At 38.0% G+C, this 13,290-nt stretch overlaps 1 protein-coding gene across 1 annotated transcript; it reads right to left on the minus strand.

Annotated features, from left to right (window-relative positions):
* Positions 1–1,698: 1,698 nt before the first annotated feature.
* Positions 1,699–10,702, minus strand: LOC106870092 (uncharacterized). Its single transcript, XM_014916073.3, has 3 exons — positions 10,570–10,702; positions 7,241–8,839; positions 1,699–5,932 (listed from the first exon to the last, which is right to left on the minus strand). Exons 2-3 carry the CDS (start codon positions 8,091–8,093, stop codon positions 5,241–5,243), a joined length of 1,545 nt encoding a protein of 514 aa, XP_014771559.2. The 5' UTR covers positions 8,094–8,839; positions 10,570–10,702; the 3' UTR covers positions 1,699–5,240.
* Positions 10,703–13,290: the final 2,588 nt, after the last annotated feature.

Genomic DNA, 13,290 nt, shown 5'->3' on the forward strand with positions numbered 1-13,290 from the left:
AGCCATCAATTAGGCTGAAAGTCAACATCAGTCGATATGTTTTCATGAACCAACAAAGGAATGATTACACAATCATTCAGTTTGCTAGAAAAAGCAGTGTATGTGTGTGTGTGTGTATGTATATGAGTGTATGAGTCCATGAGAATATTTATGTTTTGTGATTGCAACAACAAGATTCCAGTATTCTTCATCATAATTTCTCTTAACAATAAATCATCCTGTCTCTCTCTGAGATTTCAAAGAAGTGCAGAGTGAAACAACAAAGAAACTCCTTAGAAAATTACTATTTGAAAATCTCACAACGAGAGATATTCAGCAACAGTACTTCGGAATAAAGATTGTTTGCCAACATAACATGGCAGCCCTGGTTTAGGACAAATGTTGCTGTAATTTAGCCCCAGGAGACATCGTCTCCAGCTGGGTATACGACACGATCTGTGTCCTTATATTTTCAAAAAAATAAGGACACAGATTGTGTCCTATAGCCATCTGGAGACGATGTCTCCTGGGGCTAAATTACAGCAACATTTGTCCTAAACCAGGACTGCCATGTTATGTTGGCAAACAATCTTTACTAGAAAGAAACTCCTGTTTGAGAAACAGTTAAGGATTAACAGCAGAAAAGGGCATCAAGCTGTAAAATTATGCTTCAATATGTATTTGTCTAACTGATGCAAGTATGGAAAAACAAATTTCACACGTCAACCACCACAGCCCATTACTGGACCTTACCAGTGATGCTACATATTTCTGGTCATACTAAATATTGATTAGTTACAAGGAAATGTAATTCTTTGGCATTTTTACAACTTTAATATTTAGCATTCATGCTGTTTAAATATCTTCAAAACCATGTCAAAGATACAGAACAAAATATTTTGCAGACAAAGTAAATTTCCAATGCAGTATAACTGTGAAAACAGCAGAAAGATTGGAGATTTTACCCTTATAAGACAGAAAAAAGTTATAAGGGTGAACAGCCTATCTTTCTGCTGCCCTTACAGTTATATTGCGTTCGAAATTTACTTTCTTGCTTGTGAAATACCACATTCGACACTTCCAAAGTTTGTTTATAAAATGACGTACAATAAAATATTTTCTCAAATTATGAAAATGTACCACTGGTGGAGCATACGGCAGTTGTGTGAAGTTTGCAATGAACCACTGGTGGTACATGCGATGGTTAACATGTTACAAAAAGAAACTGTTATGCGTTCAGTCTTCAGACACATTTGTGCCGAAGGAGGTAGAACAGGCAAGAAAATATCAGAGGGGATTCGCTCACAGATACAACCTCACATCTCAACAACAATGGTTTAGTTCAAGGCAAATGTGAAGAATAACAAAAAAAAGGAATTCAGAGAAGAGTTTTCAAGAGACTCTTCATTAAACACTATGGCATGTCTATGTATATCAGTGTATGTGTGTGTGTGTACAGGTGTGGTTGTGCTTATGTATATATATGTGTGTGTGTGGGTGTGTGTAGGATATATATATATATATATATATATAATTACTAATTTAATATATAAATTGCTTATTTCCATACTGACTACCTGATAATTATCATTAACGTGATTTTTATCCTTATTTGTATGTATGTATGTATGTATGTGTATATATATATATATATATATATATATATATATATATATATATATAGGGAGAATTCACAAAGAAACAAAAGACAAAGACAGGTGATGTAGACAACAAACAGATGTATTAGTTTAACACTCAGGAAATGAAAAAGTCTTTAATGTTTCGAGCCTACGCTCTTTCACAGAAAGGAACAGGGAGAGAAAATAAAGAATGTGTAGTGGCTAGCGATCTATCATGGCAACTATGTGTGTGTGCTGTTTATGAACCATCACTGATAAACAGGGTAACTGTTAAGAAGTATTGATATATTCAACAATAAGTACAGCTTGTGTCCATTGAACAGAGGATAAATATGAACATTGTGTATACATGAATGTGTATGGTATGTACATATATACATATGCACATACACACACACGTTTATTTATTTACACATATATATACACGTGTGTGTGTGTACTTTTGCTATGAAGTCCCAGACATTTTACACAATTATTTAAGAATCATCTTATCAAAAGATGCTTCAGTGTTACACTTAAACTTACTTTACAATTACCTCGGTTTAACAATATATATAATCACCATTATCATTTAGTATCCATTTTCCATGCTAGCATGGGTTGGATGGTTTTTGACGGAAGCTACCAAGGCTGGGAGATGCACCAGACTCCATTGTCTGTTTTGCCATGGTTTCTACTGCTGGATGCCCTTCCTAATGGCAACCACTTCGCAAGAGTGTACTGGGTGTTTTTTATACATGGCACCAGCCCCAGTGCTTTTTATGTGGCACCCCTTAGCTGGGAGTGGGGAGCAGAACTGAGGGGTTTAGCTTTGTGCCAGTTGATGAGAGAATAAAAGTATAGAAGGGCAGTGATAAGTGTCTCGCTGTAGAGTAGGGACATGGTAAAGAAAGGAAGGTAAGTTAGAGACTCAGATCAAGAGAGCAGGTGATATACCATAACGCAAGGAACCCTTTTTTGTCAAAAATTAGGTTAAAAAATATGTGAGTTTCTTATACATGGATAGCATTATAATCCCTTACAAAACCTTTTTTCAAAATTTTAAGCCCAAAAAGTTAGGGGGTTCCTTATACACATTAAAATATGGTATTTCTTAGCTACAATAGTGACAACATGAATTTCTTCCATCTTCTTGCTCTGTTAAAATATTCAAGAAAAATTATATTAATGTGTCCTACTTGTTAAAATTCCATTTATTTATTTGTGCAGCTGAAGATGGCATTGCATTTAAATTGATGTAATGATTGCATCACACACACCATACAGGTGTGGCTGTGTGATGAGAAGTTTATTTTCTAACATGGTTTCAGGTTCAGTCCCACTGCGTGGCCCCTTGGGCGAGTGTCTTCTACTACAGCCTTCGGTCGACCAAAGCCTTGTCAGTTGATTTGGTAGATAGAAACTGAAGGAAGCCCATCATATATATGTGTGAAGAGAGAGAGAGACAGACAGACAGACAGATACAGAGTAAGAGAAAGGGTGAGAGAGAAAGAGAGACAGATATGTGTGTGTGTGTTACTGCCTCCTTACCTAGAAACAGACTAGTGTTGGTGACAGGAAAGGCATTTGGCTGTAGAAAATCTGCCTCAACAAAATTCTATCCAACTCATGAGCATAGGGAAGTGGACATTAAACAAATGACAATATATATGTATGTGTGTGTGTATACACACACACACATACATAGATTGCATATCTGATTTGGACCACCAAGAGCTGGAGTTAAGTTCTGATCTTTGTGGATCTTAAAATGTCTTTTGAGACCTTCATTAGATTTACGGACCTTATGGCATACACGGCATTGAAAGGTGTGCACAGATATATATGGGCAGAGTAGTTAGTTAATGGAGGTTCGTTTTTCAAATCAGATATGCAATCTATGTGGGTGTCTCTCCAATACATTGTCTGGCTTAAAAAGCCACATCAGATGCCATGGTGGATCTAACGTGTAAGTACAAGAGGTGGTTAGACTCTGCTTAATGAGTAGACAACCACACACACACGCACTGAGAGTGATTTATACAGTTTCTACTGAACAGGTCACATAGATGAAACAGTTCAAAACATTCACCAATAAATATAATGTTTATGAAATAAAAGTCAATTATACAGTCACTGTGGAAAAAATTCTATATGCCACGTGATATGTCCTCACTTTTAAATAGGATATATACAGCAATGAATATGCTTTAACATTGACCAATGAAGGAAATCTAAATGTCCTCGAAAAATTTTTGGATGTCTTCCCTTCAACAATGTGTATTTATAAATAAATAGTTTGTTTACTCATAAATGAATGTGACAGATAGAAAAAAATATCTTAGTCTTATAGTTTCACCAATGCACAAAGGCATATATGTAAAAAATTAACTGTACATCAACAAATGAACAGGATGTGTATGTATATATATATATATGTGTATGTATGTGTATATATATATATATATATATATATATATATACACTCAACCAACATAAAATGTAAATTAACAAATGGTTATGGTGTATACATCAAAATTACGTGTTAGAGTAATTAATGAGCAAATGTGTATGTATGTGTGTGTGTAATATGTATATGGTTATGTGTACAAATGGAAGGAGTACTCAATACAGAAAGTAGTGTATATATTTATTGAAAAACAGTCTGGATTCATTCTGTCATTACTCAGAGTTTCAGTTATACATGTGAAGTATGTGACTCTCTGATAACTTGAGTAATAAGAGAGTGTATTTACCATTTTTCAATATATATATATATATATATATATATATATATATATATATATATATAAACACACACAGTGTGTGTGTGTGTGTGTGTGTGTGTGTATGTGCGTGTGTGTGTGTACATACACATAGATAAATATATGCATATAAATGCATACTCTATACATGTTACAGTGTGTATAATTGTATGATACATGCAACCGGTGCCTTCTGCAACAAACAAAAATGGCAATCTATAAAATAACAGTGAACTATCAACAATGCTTTGTTCACAGATCAATGAACATACAAGTCAGTAAACACAGATTAATTAACACAAATCAATGAACACTTTATAGGTCCAAAGGATGTGAATAACCTCCAATAAATAAGTCACCATTATGAAAAGTCCAGATTCTCCTCGTTCCATGTAGGGATCATGACAGTGAGGGGTCCAGTGTTGAGGTCACCATAGTGATGGTTTCTATGGAGAGGTCACCATAGTGTAAAGGTCAGTGAAGTCTTATGAAAGCTGCACAATTTGCACAAGAGAATCCTGTTGTTATAATTATCAAATTAGGCAAATTTTCTTTATTTTCATTATCATTATAATCATCCTCCTCTTCCTCTACCTACTCTCGTTATGAGTTTTAATGATTATGTTATCATAGTGTCATGGATTCAAGTGCCTACTGTCCCTTTCTCTAACATTTCTGACCATAACCCCTGGAAAATTCAAGGTACACAACCATCACCCAATAACAACAACTACAATAACAACAACATAAAAAAAATCTGTCCCACATATCCTTTTGACTTGGAAAGCTGGTACCATGTCCTCACAGACAACATGTCTGCATTGGAAAGGCAAAAGAAAGAATGAAGAAATGGTGAACAGAGAAAGAGTGAAGATGGCTAAGTGTGGGAATGGTTCATGTTTTTCATTTGCTTTCCCCCATTACAGCAATTGGTGACATTACTATTCCATTTGGGGTACATTCTCGTACACATCTGGCAGTCATCCAGGATTTGTTCTGGACACATGTTGCCAGCCATGTTTGAGTTCATGCAAGTGTTTTTTTGCGACCGAGACGACACATTCTCCGGAGGGCCGCGCTGACACATACCGTGACCAGTCGCTGGATTCATCGATAGATTTGAGGACATTGGTTGGTTGGACAGCTGTGAGCACTGACACTGACAAATCGCCACAGATGGTGAGGCCATGCACGGTGCCTGGCAAGGAAGCATGCAGTTAGACGAAGAACAGGCAGACATTGATGACGAATGTTGACACTGGTTGTTGGCCGAAGCGTTTGACTGTTGATACGTCGTCGACCGCTGTAAGTCCTCGCTACTATGGCTTCGTTCGTGCTTTATCATGTGCACCCTCTGAGGAAACCCTTTGCCACAGACTGTACAAATGAACGGCTTCTCTCCAGAATGAGTTCTTTGGTGAATGGTCAAATGTGCCTTCTGGGCAAAGGATTTATGGCATGTGTCACAGCTGTAGATTTTCTCTCCTGTGTGTGTACGATGGTGGTTGTTCAGATGGCTCCTCTGTGAAAATGATTTGTTGCACGTAAAACAAGTATATGGTCGCTCCCCTACAGAAAGAAACAGAAAAAAAAACTCATAAATATTATGACAAAGTTTATACATAGATATGTGTTTGTGTGTGTGTGTGTGTGTGTGTTAAGACCAATCATTCTGGTTGCATAAAGCACCCATGGCAGTGCCACATAAAAGCACCCAGCACACTCTGTAAAGTGGTTGGTGTTGGGAAGGACGTCCAGCCATAGAAACCATGCCAAATCAGAGTGGAGTCTGGTGCAGGTCTGTGACTTGTCAGCTCTGGTCACACTGTCCAACCCATGCCAGCATGGACAACAGACATTAAATGATGAGGATGATGATATTATATATATATATATATATATATATATATATATATATATATATATACATGAGGTGCATTAAAAAGGTAGCCAACTTGTTTTTTCCTGCCAAAACTAAGGTCACATGGGCAAAATTATTTGGGTGGGAGGTGATGCCACACTTCATGTGCATGCATGAAAATTTTTGCCCCAGTAGGCTACGTCAGTTCCCAGCTGTTACACCTAGAGTACGGACATGTAGTAAGCACTGGGTCGATGTAATTGACTTTCCTTCAATCCCCAAATTGCTGGCCTTGGACCAAAATTTGAAACTGATATCAAAGGATATTTCACACACACACACACACACACAAAGATGTAAGGAGAAAGAAGAGTGATCCACTGAGTCAATTCCTGGTAAATATTTTGTCAAGCTCTTGGAACTGACTTCAAAAGGATTTGAACCTCAAAATAGAATGACTCAACTTGATTAAATGAAATATCAGCTGACATGGCAGAAATACTGAATAAACAAACATATCAACCCCTGTTGTGAGTGAATGTTGATCATGTATCTACACATGTTTCTAGAGGTCAGGGTAAGAATTTGTTGAGGAAGACTAACAGTTGCTCACTCATGCAGTCAAGTTTACCTTCCAACCCCCACCCCACCCCCACCACCACAGAATGTTATCTCCAGGAAAAAGACCACCAAGTGGGGCCAATACAGATTGACAATAATGTCACCGCAGGCAATGCTGTTAGAAGGTAAAAGGTCAGAACAGACACCACAAGGCACCTCCACACAACTCTTTAGGGGTCCCACCAATCTACTCACATGGTTTCTACTCTTTTTTTGTCAGCCCCAAAACAATAAAAGGCAAACTTGACCCCAGCAGGATTTGAACCCAGATCACAGTCAGAACAAATACCCTAATAACTCCAATAATCTCTCTTACATAAAACATAAATCCCTAATAATTGGGTCCCTCTTATTAATTTGTTTGGGATGGGGACAGAAAAGGTCTGTTTACTTACCTGTGTGCGTTCTGATGTGGTTGCGTAAGTGAGAACGTTGCGCAAATGCCTTGCAGCAAAATGTGCAATGGAATGGTCTCTCGCCTGTGTGCACTCGTTCATGGTTGCTGAGGTGGTCCCGCTGTGCAAATGCTTTTGAACAGTAAGTGCAGTGATAGGGTTTTTCTCCCGAGTGAATCCTCGAATGAACTTTCAAGTGGACCTTTTGAGCAAAAGCTTTGGGACAAGAAGGGCATTGAAAGGGTCGAACACCTGTGTGAGTCAGTTCGTGGTTTTTCAGGAACACTTTCTGAGAAAAGGTTTTCATGCAAAAACTGCAGGTGAAATGCTTCAAAGGAGCAGCAGAAGCAGAGATGTTCTGTCCGTCTCCGGTGCCAGAGGTTGCTGCTGCTGCTGCTGCTGCTGCTGCTGCTGCTGCTGCTGCCGCTGCTGCCGCTGCAGCATGTTCATGGTTGCTAAGGTTTGCTTTCCTAGAGAAAGACTTACGACAGACATCACATTTAAATGGTTTATCTGAACTACTAGTTCCAGTGCTACTGCTGCTACTAATACTACTAGTAAGACCACTAACGACACCACTAGTGATACCACCACCACCACCACCAACACCACTGCCACCAATTGGAGTGGTACTGTCACTGTAGGCAACACTAGGAGACGTATTCGACACTTGATGCTCAGAAGAGTCAATAGGTTGGTTCTGTGTGTTTGCAATATTTTTAGAATGTGTTTTACTTGCAGTGTGATGGTGGTGATGGTGACGATGGTGAGGGCTGGACTGGTAAAACGCTTGGTTATGGATATCAAACTGAAACTGGTTACCCATCGGATACATGGGTTGGATTGAATACATGATGTCTGGTGTGGCTGACCAATGAGGCCGTCTCTAGAATCAATAATGCTGTGTATCTTGTGAGGCTTTTAAATTTGCAACAGACTATTTTCTTCAGGCTGGTCCTTCATTTCTTAAACACATCCTCATCCTTGTCTGTCTAGCATCCCTAATTAATTCTGTATAAATGTACTGCTTGCTTTCAAATTACTAAATCATAACATGACTCTAAATGATCAAGGAGTTCAATATAATGCTAATTATAATAATGCTCTGTTAATTAATCATAAAGCTATAATTATGAAGAATATTTTGGCCAAGGAGCTGGTGCAGTTCCTACTGCTGAATTCCTGAATTTACAAGTTTATTTCAAACTGTGTTTGCTTGGCTTAATCAAATGTTTAACGAAGACATGGTAACCCACCTCAGGAAAACCAGCTTCATTAAGCAACTACAAGAACAGCGAGAGAAATTTAACACAAATGCCTTGAAGATAAACTGTGAACTTCTCTGGACCACAAGTTACTGGTTATTATTATGGGTCAAAGACAACAGATGTTTATATTATTGTAAGTTAAACAAGGAGAGATTTAAGTGGTGGAAATAGGGACATGATAGGGAGCTGGTTCAATGACAAAAAGATGATACTGTAAACTCTTCCAGAAAACAGAAAATGTTATTTCAGGATTAGCGTTGGTGACATTTCTGACACGTCTATCTCTCTCTTGTTTAAGGCCATCGTATGGGAGTGACACTCCTGGTTATTCCTGTAAATATAAATTTAAGACATGACACACAGATGTAAAAGCAATAACAATTACAACCAAATCTAAAAAGAAAGGCACTTTTTTCCGTCTTGTGAACACATAGGTAAATCTCTGCCTAGTTTTCATATGTAAAATGGATCTCTGTTGGAATTCTGTAGTTAAAACAAGTTGTGTCTTATATTCCACCAAGATATCTCAGACCTTAGACAAGTATATCATCTCCCCCATGTCTGTATATTAAAACACCGTGAGACATTAATTGTTGGGGTACAATGTACCTAGACAGCAAGGGATGATATATATATATATATATATATATATATATATATATATATATATATATATATATACATACACACACACACACACACACACACGCATAGACATTCACACATACATACAAACACGTTTGCATACATATATTTACGTATGCGTGTGTGTATGTATAAATAAATGCATGGACGGAAGGATGTGTATACATAAATCGGCCAAACACATATAAAGATCTAGGCAGATGCACACGGATTTATTTGCACGCACCCGCTCAAACGTATATCTATCTATCTATATATCTATATATCTATATATATATATATATATATATATATATATATGATACACTTATAGAGAGAGGGGGATGGAGAAAAACAGAGTTATAATTCAAAAATCTAGAGTTACAATTTACACATTCTACTTTATATAATGAGTTCTTTCTATCGTTTGTAAACACGAACGTTCACGAATTCTAAATTCTACAAAGACACACATATACATACATATCTATTCATCTATCCATCTATCACTCTATTTACACACACACATTGTACGGTGTCTAATGATAAATGCAGTGTTAGAATGAAGACTGGAGAATCGATGTACGGTCCCTTTTGTATTGCTGTGCAGGTTACCTTGATCCAACTACAGAGGGATGTGTGTGTGTGTGTGTGTGTGTGTGTGTGCATGAGTCGATCTATCGTGTGTGTGTATGTGTGTATATGAGTCTGTCACAGTTAGTGTAACTGTACCAATGTGTATCATTGCATCCAAATTGTGTGTGTGTGTGTGTTTCCGATGTTGTTCAACCCCAGGTCTGTTCTAATCGACTTGACATATGATCAGCGGAATATTCCTACCATGACTATCTCACTTTATTTCTAGGAATGCTATATCTACAGACTCCATTACCCAATGTGGACTTCCTGTTAAAGAGATTTGGCTGCTACTTCTAGCTGCTCGAATCACCACTTACAACCCCATCACCACCACCTCTGTGGCTCGTGTATTAATGTTGTGCGTGTGTCTATTTGTCAGTGTGTTTGTGTAACTGTGCAATATCTGTATGTATTGATACATCCAAATACGTGTGCGTGTTCCTATATCATGCTTATGTGTGTGTGTGTCTGTATGTGTATGTGTCCGTGTGTGTGTATGCGAGGGCGATTAAAAAAAGGATTTCAGTGGGGAAGAGGTTTTACAAAATGGTTCTGGGCTGGAATTAATGAATTAGTTATTTTCGAAAGATCCAAGAGAGTCGGACAGACAGACAGTGTCAGAAATAAATGAAAATATATATATATATATATATATATATATATATATATATATATAGCAGGAGAAAGGATTGAGTTGATTTTCGAGAAGCCGTGCTGGGTTGATGTTATAGACAAGGTAGGAGCCTAATAAGAGTAAAAAGGACAACAGGTGAGTAAACATTAGGCTGGAGTACTTACGTAGAAGTAAAGCTGTGAGTTTGTATTGATAAAGAGAACAACAGTAAGACTGGTGAAGACATTCCAAAATCCCGATATTTGATAGCAAGGGAGATAATCAACGAAACCGTAGGCGCTTTCTAATTACCTCCCTTAGTAAATGTCTATTTCTTTTCTCTCTTTCTCTCTCTCTCTCTCTCACACACACACACACACACACACAAAGTTTACCAAATAATGGCATAGTCTAACAGCATGCAAAATATCTCTTGTAGAGAATACCTTTCACGATGATTAAGTCTCAAATGTCTTGACTGGTGCTCTAAAACAGCAATGCTATTGCATCAATGTAACAAGAAATTTACACCAAATTATGTTCTGCACAGCAAGCAAGAAAGGTTAATGCAGAGATGGAAATCAAGTAAAGTTAAAACAATTCAAACTTTTTCAATGGCTATCAAGTGTTGGGAAATTTGAAGGAGATGCTCATGTTCCCAAGCCATATTGTAATAATGAGACTATACCTTGACATTTTGGCAGAGTCTGATTTCATAAAAAGAAGTTCTTATTAAAAGGGCATTTACTATTCATTTTTCTCTTTGTTACCTGAACAAAGACATATTAGGGAGGGATTCTGTGGAGTGATGGAATGAATTGTCAGATTTGAATGAATAAATGTTATTTTGTGCAGTGAGAACTTTCTCTCCTGTTTGCACATCTAAAGCAGACATAAAATGGTGATGATGTTGCATATTCTCTCTGTTTCTCTCTCTTTCGCTCTCTCTCTCTCTCTATCTATCTATCTATCTAACACACATATACACAGCTCGTCAGTAAATAGACACAATCATTTTTGAATGCTTTATTTCTAGAAACCAAATAATGTCATTTGATGCTTTTAAATACTTAATCTTGTGATTTAACATTCAGTAGACATGATGCTTTGTGCAGTTTTTAATGATTTAATCCAACTGGGCAGACAAAATGGTATAATAATGGGTTTCTATTTACTTTCAAGATGCGCATGTGTGTGTATATATGTATGCATATACATGCATAAATATATATAGCTACCAATATCATCAACATCATCATCGTTTAACGTCCGTTTTCCATGCTGGCATGGGTTGGATGGTTCGACCGGGGTCTGGGAAGCCGGGAGGCTGCACCAGGCTCCAGTCTGATCTGGCAGTGTTTCTACAGCTGGATGCCCTTCCTAACGCCAACCACTCCAAGAATGTAGTGGGTGCTTTTTATGTGCCACCGGCGACGATCACACACTACACACCTTCCTTCCAAGCACTGCTGTAAAAAGTGGAAGTGAGCTAGAATGTTAAAACTTAGTGCACATTCACAGCAGAGTTCAAGGTCAATCTTTGCCCAGTGGCTTCATGTTGCATACTTTAGCTTCATTACTATGGCAACAGTCCGGATACTTATTGATCTGACCTCGTATATATGTATGTATATATATATATATATATATATATATACACACACACACATATATATATATATACGCACACACACACATATATACGTACATGTATATGTATGCATATATAATGTGAGAGAGAGTGGGTAGAGGACATTCTTTAGTTCTTGGCAAACACTGATGTGCTCTGACATGATGAATCCAGTCCATGTTGTAGAGTTGTTGGCAATAGGAAGGACCTGCAGCCAGGAAAACTGACCCCTAAAACCTGACCAAGAAAACAAAGATTAGCAGTTTTCTGTGTTGTTGTTTGTCAGAAGACAAAGGGCTGCAACAAGTCGTGAGATATTGGACAGGAACAAACCCAGCCAACCCACATCAGCTTGGACAGGAACAAACCCAGCCAACCCACATCAGCTTGGACAGGAACAAACCCAGCCAACCCACATCAGCATGGAAAATAACACAGACGATACACATCAAACATACAAGGTGTGAGCAAACTGTATCAGGACCGGAGCTACAAAAAGAAAAGCACAACACACAGCAATTCAGCATTGGATCTCATTTGAAGTCGTCCATTTCTGAAGCCACCCACTTTATCCAGCATCATTTCCATTGATGCTAGTATTCCTGGAACTCTTTTGGGACGGTGAGCAGCTGTCTTGTTGCATTCTCTTAGATTTCCTTGCGGTCTTGAAATCTTTTCCTTTTCAAAGTTTGTTTCCAGGGTCATAGCCATAGACCCAGGATTCATCCCCTGTTATGACCATTTCCTCGACACAATCAAGGAGACCCTGCACAGCTGAAACCTGATCTTCTTTTTAAAACGACGACTCTACACACTCGACTTTCAAGCACTGCTATAAACAACAGGAGTGAGTGAGAATGCTACAACTTAACATGCATGACACTGTTCAAGGTGAATCTGTGCCAAGCAGTTTCACTCTGTGTATTTTAGCTCCGTTACCATAGCAACAGTCCCAATACCTTTTGATCAGACCTTGTATCAACCTCCTCAGCTTCATTATCATTTTACATCCGCTTTCCCTTTGGCAGCTATTGATCTTTTGATAGCTATTGATCTCACAGACTGATGCTTGTCTCCTTTTGGTTTGGTGTTTACAGCTGGATGCCCTTCACATCACCAGCCATGTTACAGAGCCCATCCAATACACTGTCTCAGGACACCAGCACTAAAAAGCTTGTGAAGTCCTTAGCAAGACAGCACCAAATGAACCTCACAACCTCACACTTTCTCTGCTAATTTCCCACCTTCTTTATAGTGTGTTCTGGGTGTACTTTTG

The sequence above is a fragment of the Octopus bimaculoides genome, chromosome 14, assembly GCF_046866305.1.
Source record: "Octopus bimaculoides isolate indiv1 chromosome 14, ASM4686630v1, whole genome shotgun sequence".
Lineage (NCBI taxonomy): Eukaryota > Metazoa > Mollusca > Cephalopoda > Octopoda > Octopodidae > Octopus > Octopus bimaculoides.